Source organism: Bactrocera dorsalis, chromosome 1, assembly GCF_023373825.1.
Source record: "Bactrocera dorsalis isolate Fly_Bdor chromosome 1, ASM2337382v1, whole genome shotgun sequence".
Classification (NCBI taxonomy): domain Eukaryota; kingdom Metazoa; phylum Arthropoda; class Insecta; order Diptera; family Tephritidae; genus Bactrocera; species Bactrocera dorsalis.
In genome coordinates this window covers 86380764-86397698 of record NC_064303.1, presented here as the reverse complement: position 1 = coordinate 86397698, position 16935 = coordinate 86380764, and the positions used below count along the sequence as shown (strand labels likewise).

The following is a 16935-nucleotide window of genomic DNA, read 5'->3' as shown; positions in this document are numbered from 1 at the left end:
AAAACAATATATTTTTACTAAAGAAGTATTACAATAATTATAATTCTCGAGCACTCTAATAACTATTCTGTTTTATACCAACTATTTTACAACGAGCAGAATAAAACAGAAAACAGTTCTTCAAAAGTTGGGATGCGATTTCATTTATTTATATATAAATAATAAGTTGAATATGGCGTGGATCGCATTCATTTACGCATTGATGTCAGAAACGTAAAATATGAACCGGCGCCCTGCAATATCTAAAAGAACAATGTTAACATTTTATAAAAGTTCAACACCCGTGCTACTCACCTTCAAAACAGCAGTCAAAGAGACACTGAAATACTTGAAACCGGTCAAGACAAATGGTTTCTGACTGGTACTGATTGCCAAAAGCAAAGTTTTCATTAGACGCACATTTGCTTTTGTATCTCCAGACTTTAGTAAAACCAACTCCCAATTGCATTCGTAGAAAGTGGAACTCATTTCGTTAGTCTAAATAAAAGGCAACGTGAGAGAGAGAGAGAAAAGAGATCAGAGTGAATAATTCAATAAATTTTCGAATTGCTTACTGTGTAAATCAACCCCGAGCCCAACTGGCCAACCAAAATCATTTCCATAATTTTAGCGCAGATCCAAAATATGAACCCGAAACTAGCCATCGGATTCTAAATGAAGAGCAAACAAAGTAAGTAGATGTAAATTTGTAAATTGAAGGTAATAAAAGCTTTTTAAAGATACAATTCCTATAATCTGTTCTTTATGCATGTTAGGACTGTATGTATGCATGTTAGGACTGACCTTTTAACTTAATCTACTCACCGTATACACCTTAAAGCCCAGTACACATAGCAATCCGGCACTAAAGGACAAATTGACGAAAATACGAAAGGAGAATTCACGTTCAAAATCTTCAGCAAATTTGTACAAGCGAACATTTTCTTCAATGGCTTCGATAATCCGACGTCGAAGTCCATCAGCAATATTTCTATCGCCTACTACATGCAACAAACGCTCGGCATCGTGACGCAATTTCTGCTGCAATAGCAGAAAACGTCCATTTAAATGTAGCATCACTTCGGATAATACGTTGTCCTCGCCAGAGACCATTGTGATCACGGTGAAACCTACCCAAATGTTCGATAATACAATGGCGACGTAAATCGGATTTGGCGTGATATCGAACGGGTAATACATTTTGTAGAGCGGCGCTTTGACATTATTCAGATAATTAACTACCGGCATTATTACGTAAGACGATAGAGTGCTAAAATATAATAGAGAATAAAACCAAATTGGACGCAAACTTTTCTGTATATTGGCGTAGAGTTTGGGATGAGATGACCTGCGCAAGATAAAGGTAAACACGATAAAATAAGTTAGTACCATATATATACATTCGCGATTGAAGTATGTCACTCACTCATCTATATAGATTTCTGCGTAAAATTTCTGCAGGAAACGCTTGAATGCCTCCTTCTTTAAGCCCAACTGAAAGGCACGTAAGTGAATCTCAACTAGAACCAGATAAGTCGGTCCACAAATCAGCATCTCATCCAGATTATTATTATTGACAATTATATAACGCAGCTCAGCGTCGTTGTGTTGCATGAATATGAAGAAACCGAACGCCCAAAAGAAGCGGTCGTACAGACGCAGCAGGTAGCTTGCGTCATCCCGTAGTGGCCAGCAAATATGATTCAAGAGTCGATAGGCTGCAACGGGCCAAGAGAGTGGAATCAACTTGCCGTTTTTCAAACGCGGACGATACAACATTACGTTGATGATGACGGAATGTAAGAACTTCAATTTATTGACAGAGGATGTCCTGTGCACCTTTTATACACGAAATGTATACGTAAGGAAGTGCATACATAATGTCTGTTTACATAAACACCCGACTGACATAATTAAGTGATTAAAGCACTTTTTTCATTTCAAAAGTTCTTGTGAACTTTTCAAGTATTTTATTTACGAAATAGAAAATGCATAATTACCTTCATCACGCACCCAGTTGGAAACATCAACACATTCCGAATATGTACGTAGGTAGGAAATAGATAAAAGGTAACTGAAAATTATAGAAAATTTCTATAGCTTGTTAAAAAAATTATCATCTTCTTTGCAGAATATGGTCGGACAAAAAAATGCCCGATTAATGAAATTTAAGTGTGGGAGACCCCGCAATCTGCACCAACTACCGTGGAATACTCGTAAAGCTCCTCAACATCCCTTTCTTGCATCTCTTTCGAGTGTATTGTGTGGAAGATTAAAGCTCACAGTCAACAAAATGATTGGACCTGGCCTGGAAAATCAACAACTGACTAGATATTCACCATGCGCCAAATCTTGGAACAGACCCGTGGAAAGAAGACCACCTATTCGTCGATTTCAAAGCTGTTTTTGAAAGCACGAAAAGGAGCTGCCACTATATCTGAATTTGGTATCGTCGCAAATCTAACCTGACGTTGAGCAATACCAAAAGCTCCGTCAGGAGCGGGAAGGACCTATCTGAGCCGTTCGATACCAAACGAGACTTCAAACAAGGCGATTCTCTAACATCCGACTTCTTCAATCTACTCCTGGAGAAAATTATTCGAGCTGCAAATCTGAATGTAGAAAGTACAATCTTCTACAAGGGTGTAAAAATACTGGCATAGGCCGATGGCATCGATATAATTGGCCATAAAGAATGTTAGTTCTGCTTTTTCCAGGTTGGACAAAGGAGCGTAGCAAATGAGTGTGGTAGTGAATGACGGCAAGACGAAATATATTTCGTCTACCTTGGAACCAGCAATAACACCAACAACAAGGTCAGCATGAAATCAAACGCCGAATAACTTTTACCAACGGGTGCTACTTCGGACTGAGTAGGCAATTGAGGAGTAATGTTCTCTCCCGACGAACAGGACCAAATTGTAAAAGTCGCTCATTATTCCCGTCCCTCTATATAGTGCCCGAGGCATGGACGATAACAACATCTGATGAGAAAAGTTCTGCAGCAGATTTATGGTTCTTTGCGCAGTGACAACGGTGAATACTGCAGTCGATGGAACGATAAGCTGTATGAGATGTATGACGACATTGACATAATTCCGCGCATTAAGAGACAGTTGTCCGAATGGATTAAAACACTCCAGTTCTGAGAGTATTCGACACAGTACCCCCCGGGGCTTGGAATCTTCAATTGGCGCAATCAACAAAAAGCCTTCTTCAAGGCAGGTTCGTAAACTGTAACTTGGTCTATGGTGTGTATAAGAGGATCAGCATGAATTCATTCCAATTACGCTTCAGCAACGTCATTTCTGTAACGTGATTTAAAATTACAATGCACTTGTTATCTCAAGTATACCAGCACTTCAAAGCGATCTAAATCGATTTTTGAGATATTAACCTGAAATTTTTAACACCCCTTTTACCCACAAAGAAGCTGGTCGTTTTTAGTACCGCCGATATCGAACCACTATACCATGTAGCTGCCATATAAACTTATGAGATATCTTCACGAAAATTTGCCAATTATTGTTTAAAGTAACTCTCTAAAGAAATTGTTTAGATCGGACCAATATAGCATATAGATCTCATACAAATTGAACAAGCAAAATCATTACAGGAAATTTGGCGTAAATTATTGTCCAAGCAACGGTACAGTCTCCAAAGAAATTGTTCAGATCGACCCACTATATCATATACCTAAGTATGTATCTATGTAGCTGCAATACAAACTGACCCAACAAAATTAAGTTCTTGTATAGAATCTGATATATAATTGTGAAGGGTATTATAATTTCAGAGACTAAGATTTGGAGTGTCCATCACCATAATTTGGACACATAAGTATGTAATTAGAGATCTGCTTCGGAAAGTTTGCTCTGTCATCCGTTTTGAAGCGAATACTTTTATGTTGGAAACATGATTTTTGCTTTCTGCACATCACTAGTAGGAATATAAATGAACAATACAGCTAATAAGCGACAGATGTCGCCCTTGCTCCCGCCATATATATTTATGTGCTAAAAAACTCGCTGACATTTGATTATTGGAAATTTTTCTATTGTCATCGACTCATCGTTGCACAAATTTGCAACTGAACAATAAATAGTTGTTTTTAAGTTGTCTATAATATTATTAGTTTTGCTAACAGGGATAAATACTTTTTATAGAAGATAACATATAGTAATTCTTTTGAAAATGAGTGCGACTTTAAACGATTATAAACTGAGTTGCGAGTTGTACGGTCATTCAATGGATGTACGCTCAGTTGCTGCCGGTTTGGAAACTGCAGAAGGACAAATAATAATTTCAGGTTCTCGCGACAAAACAGTTAAGTTGTGGAAACGTTTGGGGTAAGCCAAATTTTGCATTAAATTTCAATTAATATACGAGTATTTAACATTTTTAAGGCAAGACTACACAGAATCCGTCACTTTTCAAGATCATAAAAACTTTGTAGCTTTTGTTTTCTACCTTGACTCTGAAAAATGGATATGCTCAGCTAGCAATGATGCCACCGTCGCCATTTACAAAGAAGGTGGTTTTGTGCCCATACTAATTCTCAAAGGACACGATTCCACAGTTTGTTCAATTGCGGCAGGAGCAGAGCCAAAGACCCTTATTACCGGCAGCTGGGATAAAACAGCACGTATTTGGACTATTAAAGAAACGGGCGACGTCACTTCGACAGTGTTGCGTGGTCATGAAGCAGCAGTATGGTCAGTCGGTTGCCTCGTCGAGACAAAAAAATATATTACTGGTGGAGCAGATAAGTGCATATATTATTGGAATGCCAAAGGCGAAAAACTACGCATGTTAAAAGGGCACAAGGATTGTGTTCGTGGTATTTTACCTATGAATAATAACTCGCTTGTTTCATGTGCCAATGATGCGGTTATAAAATATTGGAATGATGATGGTGAATGTGTAAAAGAATTGAGTGGACATACAAATTACATATATTCCGTGGCAGCAAATTCTGCACTGGGTGAAAACATAATAGTGTCGTGTGGTGAAGATAGTACATTACGTATGTGGGACTTGTCGATTGGCGAAGAATTGGGAGATGCCATTGTTCACCCTGCACAATCCGTATGGTCTGTAACTTGCTTAAAAAACGGAGACATTGTAACTGGTTCAAGTGATGGAGTGGTTCGTGTATTCACAAAGGATCCTGCACGATATGCAAATGAATCGTCCAGTAAAGCTTTTGAACATGCGGTGGCTACAAGAAAAGTTCAAATGTCTGAAGAAATTGGCGGAATAAAAAAGACTGAGTAAGTCAAATTATAATTGTGATAAACATTAATGGCTTTCGCATTCAAAAAAATTTTTGAAATTATTCGTTTCCGTGGTTCTTCTGGGTGTAACAAACTTCCTAGTAAACTTAATATACACTACTTAGGGTATAATGACGATATCTGTAAGTCAGCCGAAAAGAGTATGATTCCTTTGTGACCAATAGAAAAGTGTGTTAGATATCGAGTAAATCCACTTTGTTTAGCTCCGTCAGTACCACGAGATAAATCGTTAGCACATTATGCACTTATGTTTTTTTATGTTTTTATTATGTGCTAATATTTCACATGTTTGTTTAAAAATTTTACCAGTTTACCTGGTCCTGAAGCTTTACTCACAAACGGGACACGAGAAGGCCAAACAAAAATGGTGCGTCATCAGGACGGTTCGGTGAAGTGTTACGCTTGGCAGTTAGGTCAATGGACTTTAGTTGGTGATGTTACAGGTGCTTCAGGTGGATCTCAAGCCTCTTCCGGCAAAACCTTACACGAAGGAAAGGTTTGTATATCGGAGATTAACGTATTTCAAATAGTTGCTCACTTTTTCAATTAATTTGTATGCAGGAATACGACTTTGTTTTCTCTGTAGACATCTCAGACACTGAACCTCCAATTAAGCTGCCCTACAATAGAGGTGAAGATCCTTGGCAAGCTGCGCAAACATTTATACATCGACACAACCTACCACAAGCCTATCTAGACCAAGTTGCGAATTTCATAATTAAAAACTCGCAAAGTGCTGGAAACGTGTTATCCCAGCCGACCGCTAGGTTAGTAAATAATTTTTAACTTCACAACAAAAGAGTATTCATGTATTTAATATTAAAACTTATTCTTAAAGTGGTTACCAGGATCCTTTCACGGGTGGATCGAGATATGTACCTGGTAGTAGCAATCAAAACTTAAATGCCGCAGGTAACGTTGATCCTTTTACTGGTGGTTCGAGTTACTCCACGGCTGCATCACATTCACAACCAAAACCAGAAGTTAATTTCATTAGAGGTATAATTTAATGAGTTTTATTTGAACGTTACTTTAACGCACCTATCTATTTTTTAGGCAGTGAAAAACATTTTCCCGTCAGCAATTACGTAACTTTTGACAATTGTGATCCCGCCAAAGTGTTGGAGAAATTGAAGTGAGACATTTCGAACGCTAAATTTATAAAATGTATATAATACGATTCCCAAATGTAATTTCTACTTAGGGAATTCAATAATAAACTGACCAATGAGAGTGAAAAAGTTTCGGACACGTTATTAAACGCGATTATTGCACTAACAACAACTTCTCCAGAAGTGGATACAAGCTCTGTGGAAGCGCTGCATCATTTATTACGTTGGCCTAATGGTTTGTCTATAAATGAAAACATAATATATATTTAGATTAAATATTTTATAATTTCAGACATCCTCTTTCCCGTTCTGGATGTGGCCCGTTTGGCTATACGTCATGAGCCAATATTTTCGATTTTGAACTCGTACAATTTCCTAGATAACATTCTGCCAAAACTGAATTCCTCTGCCGCTAATACTTTAATGATAGTACGTTGCCTAGCGAATATGATGCGCCACGAAGCTGGTCGCAAACAAATCGAACCTCGCTTTGCGGCCATAGCGGCACACATTGATCAAATTAAAAGTGGTAGTGCGAATTTGCAAATCGCCATCGCAACATTCTACTTAAATGTCACCATATCTCAGACACTTAGCGTGGCGAAAAGTGAATGTTGTCGTATAGTAACCGAAGGTGTCGTCGAATTGCTGAAGTGGGCTATTGACTTGGAGGCATGTTACCGTGCTATTCAAGCCATTGGTAATTTAACAACTACGCCATTCGGTCAGGAGACAGTTGCTATTGTCGTATCGGTTGACTATGTTATGGACAAAATACGTGAATTAACTAACACTCCACAATCGGGCGTCTACGCCAAACTTAATTCTGCGGGCAGTGCCCTACTGGCAACTTTCTGAGTAATATATGGAATATATGCGCTACGCAGAATTTATAAAACGATATCCAGAAAATGCATTAAATGCATGCTTTGTTTCACTACCATTTGATAAAAACACAAAATAAAAAAGTTTAAAAAGTATAATTTGCATATTTCACTTTTCCTGCGAATTATCTCATCAAAAGCCAGCGGGGTTGCAAGTAATGATATTAAACCCATTTGAATTATTTTGGAATCTCAAATGCAGTGAAAAAAAATTTAATCACAAATACCGGATTGAAAACAATATTGAAATCAAAATATCGGATGAAAAAAATTATTAACTTAAAAACCGGATAAAGAATTTATTTTGAATTTTTTAATCCATAAACCGGAATAATGTTATACCGGACTTTCCAATAGGAATGAATTTGAATGAATAATTTACAAATCGGAATTAAAAAATACAAATTCAAAATTCAACCCCAACATCTCGATTAAAAAATTAAATTTTCAATTTTACCGTGTTGTAATTTAACATTTAATTTAACAATATCAATTGTTCAGGGTATAAAAAACAATCGTAACAATATTTTTTACAGCATACTTCTGTAAGTACATACGCATGTAATTCCATCAAATTCAATTTGCAATTATTTTTAGCGTTACATTAGGTCTAAAATAATTGACAAAACCAATTGTAAAGTACTCAAAAAAATATCACAGGAAATATTAGTGAATATTTGAAAATTAACATTCTTTTGGCTCACTAATGATTTCGATAGCACAGGGATCAGCTTGCTGACTGCAGATACGCTCACTTTCCGTTTCGATTTCACTCTCACTAACACCCTCACAGGGTATGCACTCCACGCACTCACCCTCTCCTTCTTCTTCTGCTTCGCCAACATATAAAATGCTACGCTGTAGCGTCAACTCTGTCGGCACTGTACTTAAAGAGCACACAGACACCTCAGAATCGGACAAAGGCAATGGTACAGGCTCTTGTGGCAATTGAGCATAATCATAACAGCAAATATCTTGAGCAAACCACTGTGATGGTAATACATCGACGTACACCCCATTTTCATTACGCTCGGTTTCGACTTCGCCACCGAACTCTTCAGTGTCGCCCTCACTTTTCTTAACTTTATACGTCATACCAGGTGTTTGAAAGAACCCCATCAGCATGTAACGTTGATCAAAGGTGAACACAGCTGGACCTTGTGGGTACTCATTGTCCCAGGTTCCATGTAGAATAGTTGAACGATCTTCGTCACCATAAAATATTTGGAATGGTCCCACACGAACACCCATACGCCATGTGCCTTTGAAACGTAGCTCCCCGCACTGTTCGGACTTGAAGCAATAGACACCGACGCCGTGCCTCAGACCGCGGTACCAGTTGCCCATGTAGCAATCATTGTTAACGTACTTATAGCGTCCTTTGCCATGTTTAATATTCTTGCGCCAACAGCCCTCATACATACTACCGTCGGGATAGATGAAAATACCTCGACCGGAACGATGTCCTAATGCAAAGATGTATTTGAATTTAAAAAATCGATTTGACCGTTTCAAATAATATTCACTTCAATTTACTTACCGCAACGATAGCAGCCGTAATAACGTGACCCATCCTTAAATACGTACAAACCGATGCCATGACGCCTGCCCTGACGATATTGTCCATCATATTGATCCCCATTAGGAAGTATGGCCCATCCACGTCCATGGCGTTGGCCAGCAGCATTGCGACCACCAATATAGAGCTATGTAATCACATAAGGACCATAATGTGTTTATTTCACATATCTTTCTTTACTCACTCCGATATTTATGCGATCTTCTTCCTCTTCGGCTACGGTTAGCTCAGATTCTGTCGATATGTCCGACATACTCATTGCAAAACGGGATAAAACTCTTCAGTCTTCAATGAATTTACGCACAATCGGTGCGTAAAACTGCAGAAATGAAGTTTCGTTGAAGAAATTCTATTAAAGTAAAACAAAGCATAAGAAAATAGAATGATTTTTGAAAATGGTGTACAAAATATTTAAGGAAAGTCTCAAATGTCAAGAGTGTAAATATTTTTGGATTTTCTAGTAGTTAAGATTATTAAAAACAAGTAAGGAAAGGCACTACTCAATATTCTTACCAGAAAAAGGTGCTATCTGAGTTACATTAAGATACCGCACAGATTGCTCGTCCTATTGTACGAGTATACATATTGAAGAACGTTATAATAAACATATGGAGGTTAGTATTCATCCGATTTTACCCGATACGATAGGAGTTATCATCCGATTTCACGTATTTCACAACTTAGTCCAAATGCTTCTGTTTGGTTCGGCGTAAGAAATATACAAATTTATTTTTTTCCGTTTCTTTATTTGCACTTTGAAATTAACTTATACTAGTTTTAGAGTTTTACAATCAGACTTCTTATATTATATACTTATTTAAATTTTTGGTCTCAGCAAAAAAAACAAATCGTCTGACAAAATACCTAGTCAAGTACCATACATATGTACGCTTACGTACAAAATTAGGAATACTTCTTATAAGTTAGGTATCATAAAAGTAGCTAGCCAGAGGATATCGTATAACCATTGCACATAAGGTACAGATTACCTGTAGGCCCATCAAAAATTGAGTAACAACCTTCTCGTGTACGGGTCCAAATACAACCAAAACCAGATTAATGAGCGTAAAATTATTGGTAATCACTCGGCCATCACTTTGTTGCTGCCATGATATTAGTTTCAACTTTTTCAGCACAAGTACCATTAACAATCCCAGCTTGTTCAATTTCTCCGGGTGAAATTCCGTCGTACTTATATGTAGTAGATCTGTACTAGCATCATATTTAGGCAATCGATGTCGGGGGCATGGCACGAAGTGAAATAGCTGCGGTACCGAGTACAAAAAGTTTAAAATTTGCGGCATGAAGAAGAGTAAGAGAGTTTTGCTAAAATGTCCCAATATTCCGACGACAGCAAAGGTCATACCAGCAAAATAGCAATATGTATCGCCGACAAACACTTGTGACGGATATCTGGAATTGAGGTAAAAAATTATCAGAAAAAAACTTTGAAATTGTACCAGCATTTTGTAAATTAATATTTCCATTATACAAGATGTAGTCATATTAGGACTACTTTTGGACAACTTTAAATCAAAATATATAGTAGCTCCAATTTGAGCTTTAGCCAATCAGTAGTATTTAATAAGAAGAATTAAATTTCCTACAATGAAGAGACCTTCTGCATTATCTATCTAGGTAATCGGGGTGGAGTATGAACAATAACTTTACTACAATGACCACGACAGTATGTTCTACGTTACCGAAATTGAACAGGATTTTATCCGGCCAAGGGCTGTTTTTTGACAATCTAATCCGATCTCTACTCCTTGCAGCAGGGTTGCTCTGTATCTCCCTGACTCGTGAAGGAATTGAGTTCAACCCCACTCGAAGGAAATTTTCTTGCGTCGGCGCTAAAAGGCTCCATCCAAACTCCACCTCGATTGTACACATGCCATCTTAAGAACTTGTAAGACCGGGAGTGAACCATGAGTTACGTGGCCCCATGCCGACAACACACTACTGCGACATTAGCCTCTACGGCTATTCCTTGCAGCAGGGTTGCTCTGTATCTCTCTGACTCCAATGGAAATCAATTTGCATAAGTTGACCAGCTGCCCCAATAACCAACCTATCACACGTATTTACATACAAGTATATACACTGTAATCAATTCTTAGACAGACCCTTTCCAAAGTATTTTCTTCGAGTATTTGAAATTTACATCAAATATAAAGATTTTGCAGCCTCGCTCGTTGAACTGTATAATGGAATCATAGTTAGAAATTACACTTTGTTCTTTTTTTTCATAATAAATTATTTCCAATGGTTTGTTTACAACTATGGTCGTTTTACTCTGTTTCCTTTTCATATTCTATTTACCATTTACCCTTGAATACAACGTTCTCTGATAAATGAATGGAAAAACGTAACAAAACAAAAAAGAGAAAAACTTTTTGAAACCCCCATTGTCAGCTGCTGAAGAACAGGCCGACAGACGACAACAGCTGATTGGTTTATCGTCATCTTATTCGTATTCCTTTTGCAGTCAAGAAGTGGAAGATTTTCTTGGGTGTGTTTTCGCAGAAAATGTTGCAGAGAAAAATAAATGCAAATTAACTTAAAAAATTGGAAACTCATTAGGCAAAATTAGATCATATTATGTAGAGTGAATATTTTGTGATATCTATTGCATTATATATGTATCACAAATGACAAATGTTTCAACGCAACGGAGCAAATGCCACAACTCGCCTCGCGAACAACCAGCATCCGTACTCAGACATTGAAATGCCAGATGTTGCAAGTTCAACTACAACCGGAGGCAAGACAACTTTAACTAAAAAACTACTTCTCACTTTATTGGTACTTGCCCAAATATGTTTCATTTCGTGCCTGTGGTTGTTGCAGCTAGGCGATGGCCTCAATACCAGCTTAAATGAAGTAACTGGTGACACCAAAGACTACTCTATAAATACCAATAACTTAGTTAATAAGCCACGCAGAGGAGCATTGCTGGGCATGAGACGTGTTAATTTTATAACCAATTCCGTAAACATTAGTTTAACCGATACTGCGGACAGAAAAGTGGCATCAAAGCAGGAAGTATCGCAAGCTGTGATCGAAAATAGTCAATCAGGGAAAGAAAGCAATTTTAGAAAAGACTTTTATCTCAAACTGAACAGACTGAATAAAACCATAGAATATAGAAATAGAAGCGGGTTTTTGCCTGAATTGGACAACGATGTATTGTGGTGCTTCCGTAAAGGAAGTATTGACGAACAATCGCAAATATCGAATGATGAAGCTGCACAGGATATTGTACTTTCTTGGGAGGAAGAGAACACACAATGCAAGTGCAGAGCTGGTTGGCATGGGCGTGATTGTGGTCAACCAGAGGTTATGTGGCGTGCGTTGTTAACGTCAAAATCACATTTTCAACTACAAGAGCCAACTAAGACGCGGAGTCCCAATCGATTAGTACACTTGTTGGAAGGAAATTTTTTTAATTTGGATTTATTGGATTTACAAATAAGTATGCTCGCCGATGTAGTTGATTACTTCGTAATATATATAAAGCCAGCACGAAAGGATTACAAAACAATTCAACACTGGTTAAGAGAAACGCTTCCAACTAATAAATATATGATTTACCTATGTGACAAAGAGTATACGGTAAATAAAAAAGAAAATTGTACCATCAAACAGGCCTATGCACATTTCCATCAACAGCTGCAGCAGAACCAAATCAAACTATTACCACTAAAACCAAGCGATCTGCTACTATATACAGACGATCGTGTGTTACCATCACCGGAAGCACTGCAATTTCTTAAATATTATGCAAAAGATGTACGTAATGTACTTTTTCGACTGAAGTATGTCGTCTATGGTTTTTATTGGCAACATCCAAAACAAACCTATCTTAATGGTCTTGTAAGTTCCTTTGTCCATATGGACAACCCAAGCCAACTAAATGGCGATGAAAGTGATCCAACAAAGATATTTGAAATAAGCCTTACAGCAAGTAATCACCCAGCACCTTTTGTCATCGGCGATTTAAATCACTTTGGTGGATGGTTTTGCAAATACTGCCAGCAGCCAGAAGAAATTGTCGCCGAATTACACGCTGAAACTAGTTCCTTGACACAAGTTCAATTTGCGGATACGGTACGTAACCACAATATTGATGCGGCCTATTTGCAAAAACTTATTGCAACCGGTATTTACGTTGACGGGAAAATGCAACTTCTGCGTAATCGTCGGTATTCGGATAAATACTATGCACCAGCATTGGCAGAAACAGATAATTCAAAATATGGAAATCTATTAGTTAATTTATTCGAGTCATTTGATGATGATATTGAATACGAAGCAGGAAACTACTAAAAAGCGAGAAATGTCGCAATATTCTTGCCTTGGCGTGTACTAACTGCTCCAAATTGTGAGACATTTAAAATATGTTTAATTGAGTAATAGTTTGAAAATTTAAAGAAAATGTGAAGATGCAAACAAATGTGAAAACATCATTAGTTACTTGCCAAACATAGATTGGAGTGTAATGGATTGCGAAAGTTCTTTACTAGCGTAATCATCATTTCAGCTATACATACATATATGTAAAGGGTGATTTTTTAAGAGCTTGATAACTTTTTTAAAAAAAAAAACGCATAAAATTTGCAAAATCTCATCGGTTCTTTATTTGAAACGTTAGATTGGTTCATGACATTTACTTTTTGAAGATAATTTCATTTAAATGTTGACCGCGGCTGCGTCTTAGGTGGTCCATTCGGAAAGTCCAATTTTGGGCAACTTTTTCGAGCATTTCGGCTGGAATAGCCCGAATTTCTTCGGAAATGTTGTCTTCCAAAGCTGGAATAGTTGCTGGCTTATTTCTGTAGACTTTAGACTTGACGTAGCCCCACAAAAAATAGTCTAAAGGCGTTAAATCGCATGATCTTGGTGGCCAACTTACGGGTCCATTTCTTGAGATGAATTGTTGTCCGAAGTTTTCCCTCAAAATGGCCATAGAATCGCGAGCTGTGTGGCATGTAGCGCCATCTTGTTGAAACCACATGTCAACCAAGTTCAGTTCTTCCATTTTTGGCAACAAAAAGTTTGTTAGCATCGAACGATAGCGATCGCCATTCACCGTAACGTTGCGTCCAACAGCATCTTTGAAAAAATACGGTCCAATGATTCCACCAGCGTACAAACCACACCAAACAGTGCATTTTTCGGGATGCATGGGCAGTTCTTGAACGGCTTCTGGTTGCTCTTCACCCCAAATGCGGCAATTTTGCTTATTTACGTAGCCATTCAACCAGAAATGAGCCTCATCGCTGAGCAAAATTAAAGCGCGAAACACATTTCGAACCGAACACTGATTTTGGTAATAAAATTCAATGATTTGCAAGCGTTGCTCGTTAGTAAGTCTATTCATGATGAAATGTTAAGGCATACTGAGCATCTTTCTCTTTGACACCATGTCTGAAATCCCACGTGATCTGTCAAATACTAATGCATGAAAATCCTAACCTCAAAAAAATCACCCGTTATATGTATTCAAAAGAAGTTATTCAACTTTTGTGCCTAATAAGTTTAAATCGAAATTATTCTATTCCCAAAATAGTCTATAATTTGCATTTAAAATAAAACTTAATTGGATATAATATAATAACTAGGCTGTTTGGAAACAATTTCTTTAAGAAAATGCAAATAGTCGTTGCGTCGATATTTTTTTTTATTCAAATCGTGTGTTTATCAAACAAAAACACAAAACAATATGAATCTGCAGAGCTCTCAAAATTGAATTTATAAACATACATTACTGATGACTTTGATTGGTATATGCACTAGTATTATTAATGTTGCATTAAACACATATCAACGATGACCTTTGTTAAGTAAAATAAATAAATATATAAATAATGTACTATGCTATGGATTATGTACTATACCCATTTTCTTATAATTATCAAAACTGAGAATACAGATTATTATATCTACGAATGTGGTAGATCACGCATAGCTTATTAACAATCAATTATAATTATTGACGATTCAAATTTTATATAAAATGCTGTGATAAAGTTATTGAGATTCGAAACTAAAATGATTATTTTTTTAGTTATTAAATATGTTTATGGAAATTCAAGCATTGTTAGCATTCTTCAGCTGAATTTTTTGTACATCCCAAAAGATTTATATTTATAATTTCATAGCCAATTATATCTCATACAAAAGCATTTGTTAATTTTTAACACCATTTATAACTCCAGTAATTAATTTCAAACAAATGCATATTTGCATTTGACATAAATCCATTAAAATCATAAAATTAAAATTCAAAATGTATTATCATGGTTAATAATAATGTATGTATGTACCTAAGTTAAGAAAAAATTCGATAAATAAAACATGCTTCACTTAATGTGGCTTCCGTATAACACATTTTTGTCAGCTTGCAATTTTAGTTGAGGATGTTAGGCACAAGTTAAAAAGGAAACAATAAAAAACGTGAAACCTTTTTTTTTGTATCATGAAATGGTATAAAAAGATCTTTATTTTGATTTTGTTCAGTCAGGTATGATAGCCACTATATGTCATAGTGATCAGATCTGAAAAGTTTATTTGTCTATAGTGGAATTGCATTAGACAAATAAAAAAGTTTTCCCTACAAGAACTTCATTCTGATCGATCAGTTTGTATGGCAGCTATATGATATATTTATTCGATCTTAACAATTTCTTCGAAGATAGCACAGTTATCTTGGACAATAATCTATGCCAAATTCGTGCCAAATTCGTTAAGCTAACTCATTAAATATAAAAGTTATATATACAAACACTTCCTTCTGATCGTTCAGTTTGCAAAAAAGCAAGTTTTGGAAAATCATAAAGAAAACGTATAAAATAACATATAACAATATATTCTACTAAAGTGTACTCACTTATTATACTTCCAAAGCGCAAGCGAAACCGCTAAAAAGGGAAGCATTAGATAAATCGAGAACTTATGACAATCCACTTGGTGCCCAAGCGCCAATTCAATGATGTTGAAGCATAAAACGGATGCGCTAATCACAATAGATTGACCAACTTCTAGGCCGTTAATTCCAGCTAAGATATTTATTGCATTTGTGCAAAAAACGGCAAGCATACCCATATAGATGTAATAGAAAATGCCTGAAAATCATACATACATAGGTATAGCTGGTATTTCAGTTTATTCAAACATTATTTTACCAATATCCAACGAATAGCCCAACAGCGGTCTAGCAAACTTTGGCATTATTACTGTTGTAATGTTAAAATTCACATAGTAGACCATTAATAAGGGCAATGTGCCCATTGTTGGTAGAAGTAACTTGTGACGCCAACGCAAGTCTAAAACATCATCAGCGAAGCCAAGCAGAATCATGCAACAAATAGACAAGAGTGCTGCAATCATCTCTGCAAACTGTTAACCAATAATTAAAGGTTTATGTGACTTGAATATTCACAAGCATTCATACACATCTGGCAAAAGGAGCTTTTTTTTGTTTGATTACCTCTTCATGTGGAAAAGTTGCAGGTTTCGCGCCGGTCTTGACGTCAAGCAATGCAGCCTCTTCGAATGTAAATGGAATTGGTATAAAAAGAAACATAGCCACTAGAAAAGCGCATCCAATTAATACCCCGAATGATTCTGGTCTAAATGAATAATCATATTGGTTTCTTTAACGCAGTTTAAAAAATCACAGTTGTATACTTACATTTGTGGTTGTTCGCGCTTACAAAGGTCTTTGCCATACAAGCCGGCTTTAATAAACATATCTTTGAACCTCGGGATCATTCGAATGGTTGAAAGATAAGCGCAAGCGGCGATTAGAGCACTTATAGCTATCGTAAATCCACTCATTTTAAATCATCTACGACTATGGTTTTAAATTGCAGAAGTATATTTAGGGTTTTAAATATTGCTAATGTTTTTGAATTTCATCTAATTTAATTAAACCCTCCCTTAATATATACGTGGATTTGCCACCAAATTTTCAAATCGTTCACTGATAAAAAAATCTGTCAAAATCAGCTGTGCTAAACAACTGCAATCGCAATCGATAACCAGGGTAGAGTAAAAAATTAATCGATTTAGTTTTTAAC

General features: G+C 36.6%; 5 protein-coding genes across 5 annotated transcripts; 2 read left to right on the top strand and 3 right to left on the bottom strand.

The window, feature by feature from the left end:
* Nucleotides 1–241: 241 nt before the first annotated feature.
* On the bottom strand, nucleotides 242–1995 carry LOC105223923 (odorant receptor 74a). The gene is made up of 4 exons (XM_049454359.1): nucleotides 1406–1995; nucleotides 805–1360; nucleotides 555–650; nucleotides 242–477 (listed from the first exon to the last, which is right to left on the bottom strand). Exons 1-4 carry the CDS (start codon nucleotides 1756–1758, stop codon nucleotides 265–267), a joined length of 1218 nt encoding a protein of 405 aa, XP_049310316.1. The 5' UTR covers nucleotides 1759–1995; the 3' UTR covers nucleotides 242–264.
* A 2022-nt stretch (nucleotides 1996–4017) lies between these two features.
* Nucleotides 4018–7371, top strand: LOC105223891 (phospholipase A-2-activating protein). Its single transcript, XM_011201775.4, has 8 exons — nucleotides 4018–4328; nucleotides 4386–5252; nucleotides 5586–5772; nucleotides 5838–6043; nucleotides 6115–6275; nucleotides 6333–6411; nucleotides 6481–6623; nucleotides 6681–7371. The coding sequence occupies exons 1-8, from the start codon at nucleotides 4174–4176 to the stop codon at nucleotides 7244–7246; spliced, it is 2364 nt and encodes a 787-aa protein (XP_011200077.2). The 5' UTR covers nucleotides 4018–4173; the 3' UTR covers nucleotides 7247–7371.
* Nucleotides 7372–7546: 175 nt separating this feature from the next.
* On the bottom strand, nucleotides 7547–9446 carry LOC105223890 (radial spoke head 1 homolog). The gene is made up of 3 exons (XM_011201774.4): nucleotides 9036–9446; nucleotides 8813–8978; nucleotides 7547–8738 (listed from the first exon to the last, which is right to left on the bottom strand). Exons 1-3 carry the CDS (start codon nucleotides 9108–9110, stop codon nucleotides 7957–7959), a joined length of 1023 nt encoding a protein of 340 aa, XP_011200076.2. The 5' UTR covers nucleotides 9111–9446; the 3' UTR covers nucleotides 7547–7956.
* Nucleotides 9447–9576: 130 nt separating this feature from the next.
* On the bottom strand, nucleotides 9577–16856 carry LOC105223889 (UDP-N-acetylglucosamine--dolichyl-phosphate N-acetylglucosaminephosphotransferase). Its single transcript, XM_011201773.4, has 5 exons — nucleotides 16548–16856; nucleotides 16344–16485; nucleotides 16039–16252; nucleotides 15744–15978; nucleotides 9577–10264 (listed from the first exon to the last, which is right to left on the bottom strand). The coding sequence occupies exons 1-5, from the start codon at nucleotides 16691–16693 to the stop codon at nucleotides 9775–9777; spliced, it is 1227 nt and encodes a 408-aa protein (XP_011200075.2). The 5' UTR covers nucleotides 16694–16856; the 3' UTR covers nucleotides 9577–9774.
* LOC105223888 (beta-1,4-mannosyl-glycoprotein 4-beta-N-acetylglucosaminyltransferase) lies at nucleotides 11031–15224 on the top strand. Its single transcript, XM_011201772.4, has one exon. It carries the CDS (start codon nucleotides 11510–11512, stop codon nucleotides 13178–13180), a length of 1671 nt encoding a protein of 556 aa, XP_011200074.2. The 5' UTR covers nucleotides 11031–11509; the 3' UTR covers nucleotides 13181–15224.
* Nucleotides 16857–16935: the final 79 nt, after the last annotated feature.

Bases quoted from the DNA above. Each gene is read 5' to 3' on its own strand.
- LOC105223923 (XM_049454359.1), bottom strand. From the start codon at position 1,758: ATGTTGTATCGTCCGCGTTTGAAAAACGGCAAGTTGATTCCACTCTCT. The intron at 1,361-1,405 runs GTGAGTGACATA...TATGGTACTAAC, and splicing joins GCAGAAATCTATATAGATGA to TTATTTTATCGTGTTTACCT. The intron at 651-804 runs GTGAGTAGATTA...CTCTTCATTTAG, and splicing joins TGGGCTTTAAGGTGTATACG to AATCCGATGGCTAGTTTCGG.
- LOC105223891 (XM_011201775.4), top strand. From the start codon at position 4,174: ATGAGTGCGACTTTAAACGATTATAAACTGAGTTGCGAGTTGTACGGT. The intron at 5,253-5,585 runs GTAAGTCAAATT...AAATTTTACCAG, and splicing joins GGCGGAATAAAAAAGACTGA to TTTACCTGGTCCTGAAGCTT. The intron at 6,624-6,680 runs GTTTGTCTATAA...TTATAATTTCAG, and splicing joins TTTATTACGTTGGCCTAATG to ACATCCTCTTTCCCGTTCTG.
- LOC105223890 (XM_011201774.4), bottom strand. From the start codon at position 9,110: ATGAGTATGTCGGACATATCGACAGAATCTGAGCTAACCGTAGCCGAA. The intron at 8,979-9,035 runs GTGAGTAAAGAA...GTGATTACATAG, and splicing joins AAGATCGCATAAATATCGGA to CTCTATATTGGTGGTCGCAA. The intron at 8,739-8,812 runs GTAAGTAAATTG...TCTTTGCATTAG, and splicing joins TTACGGCTGCTATCGTTGCG to GACATCGTTCCGGTCGAGGT.
- LOC105223888 (XM_011201772.4), top strand. From the start codon at position 11,510: ATGTTTCAACGCAACGGAGCAAATGCCACAACTCGCCTCGCGAACAAC.
- LOC105223889 (XM_011201773.4), bottom strand. From the start codon at position 16,693: ATGAGTGGATTTACGATAGCTATAAGTGCTCTAATCGCCGCTTGCGCT. The intron at 16,253-16,343 runs GTAATCAAACAA...ATTGGTTAACAG, and splicing joins CAACTTTTCCACATGAAGAG to TTTGCAGAGATGATTGCAGC. The intron at 15,979-16,038 runs GTAAAATAATGT...TATGATTTTCAG, and splicing joins GGGCTATTCGTTGGATATTG to GCATTTTCTATTACATCTAT.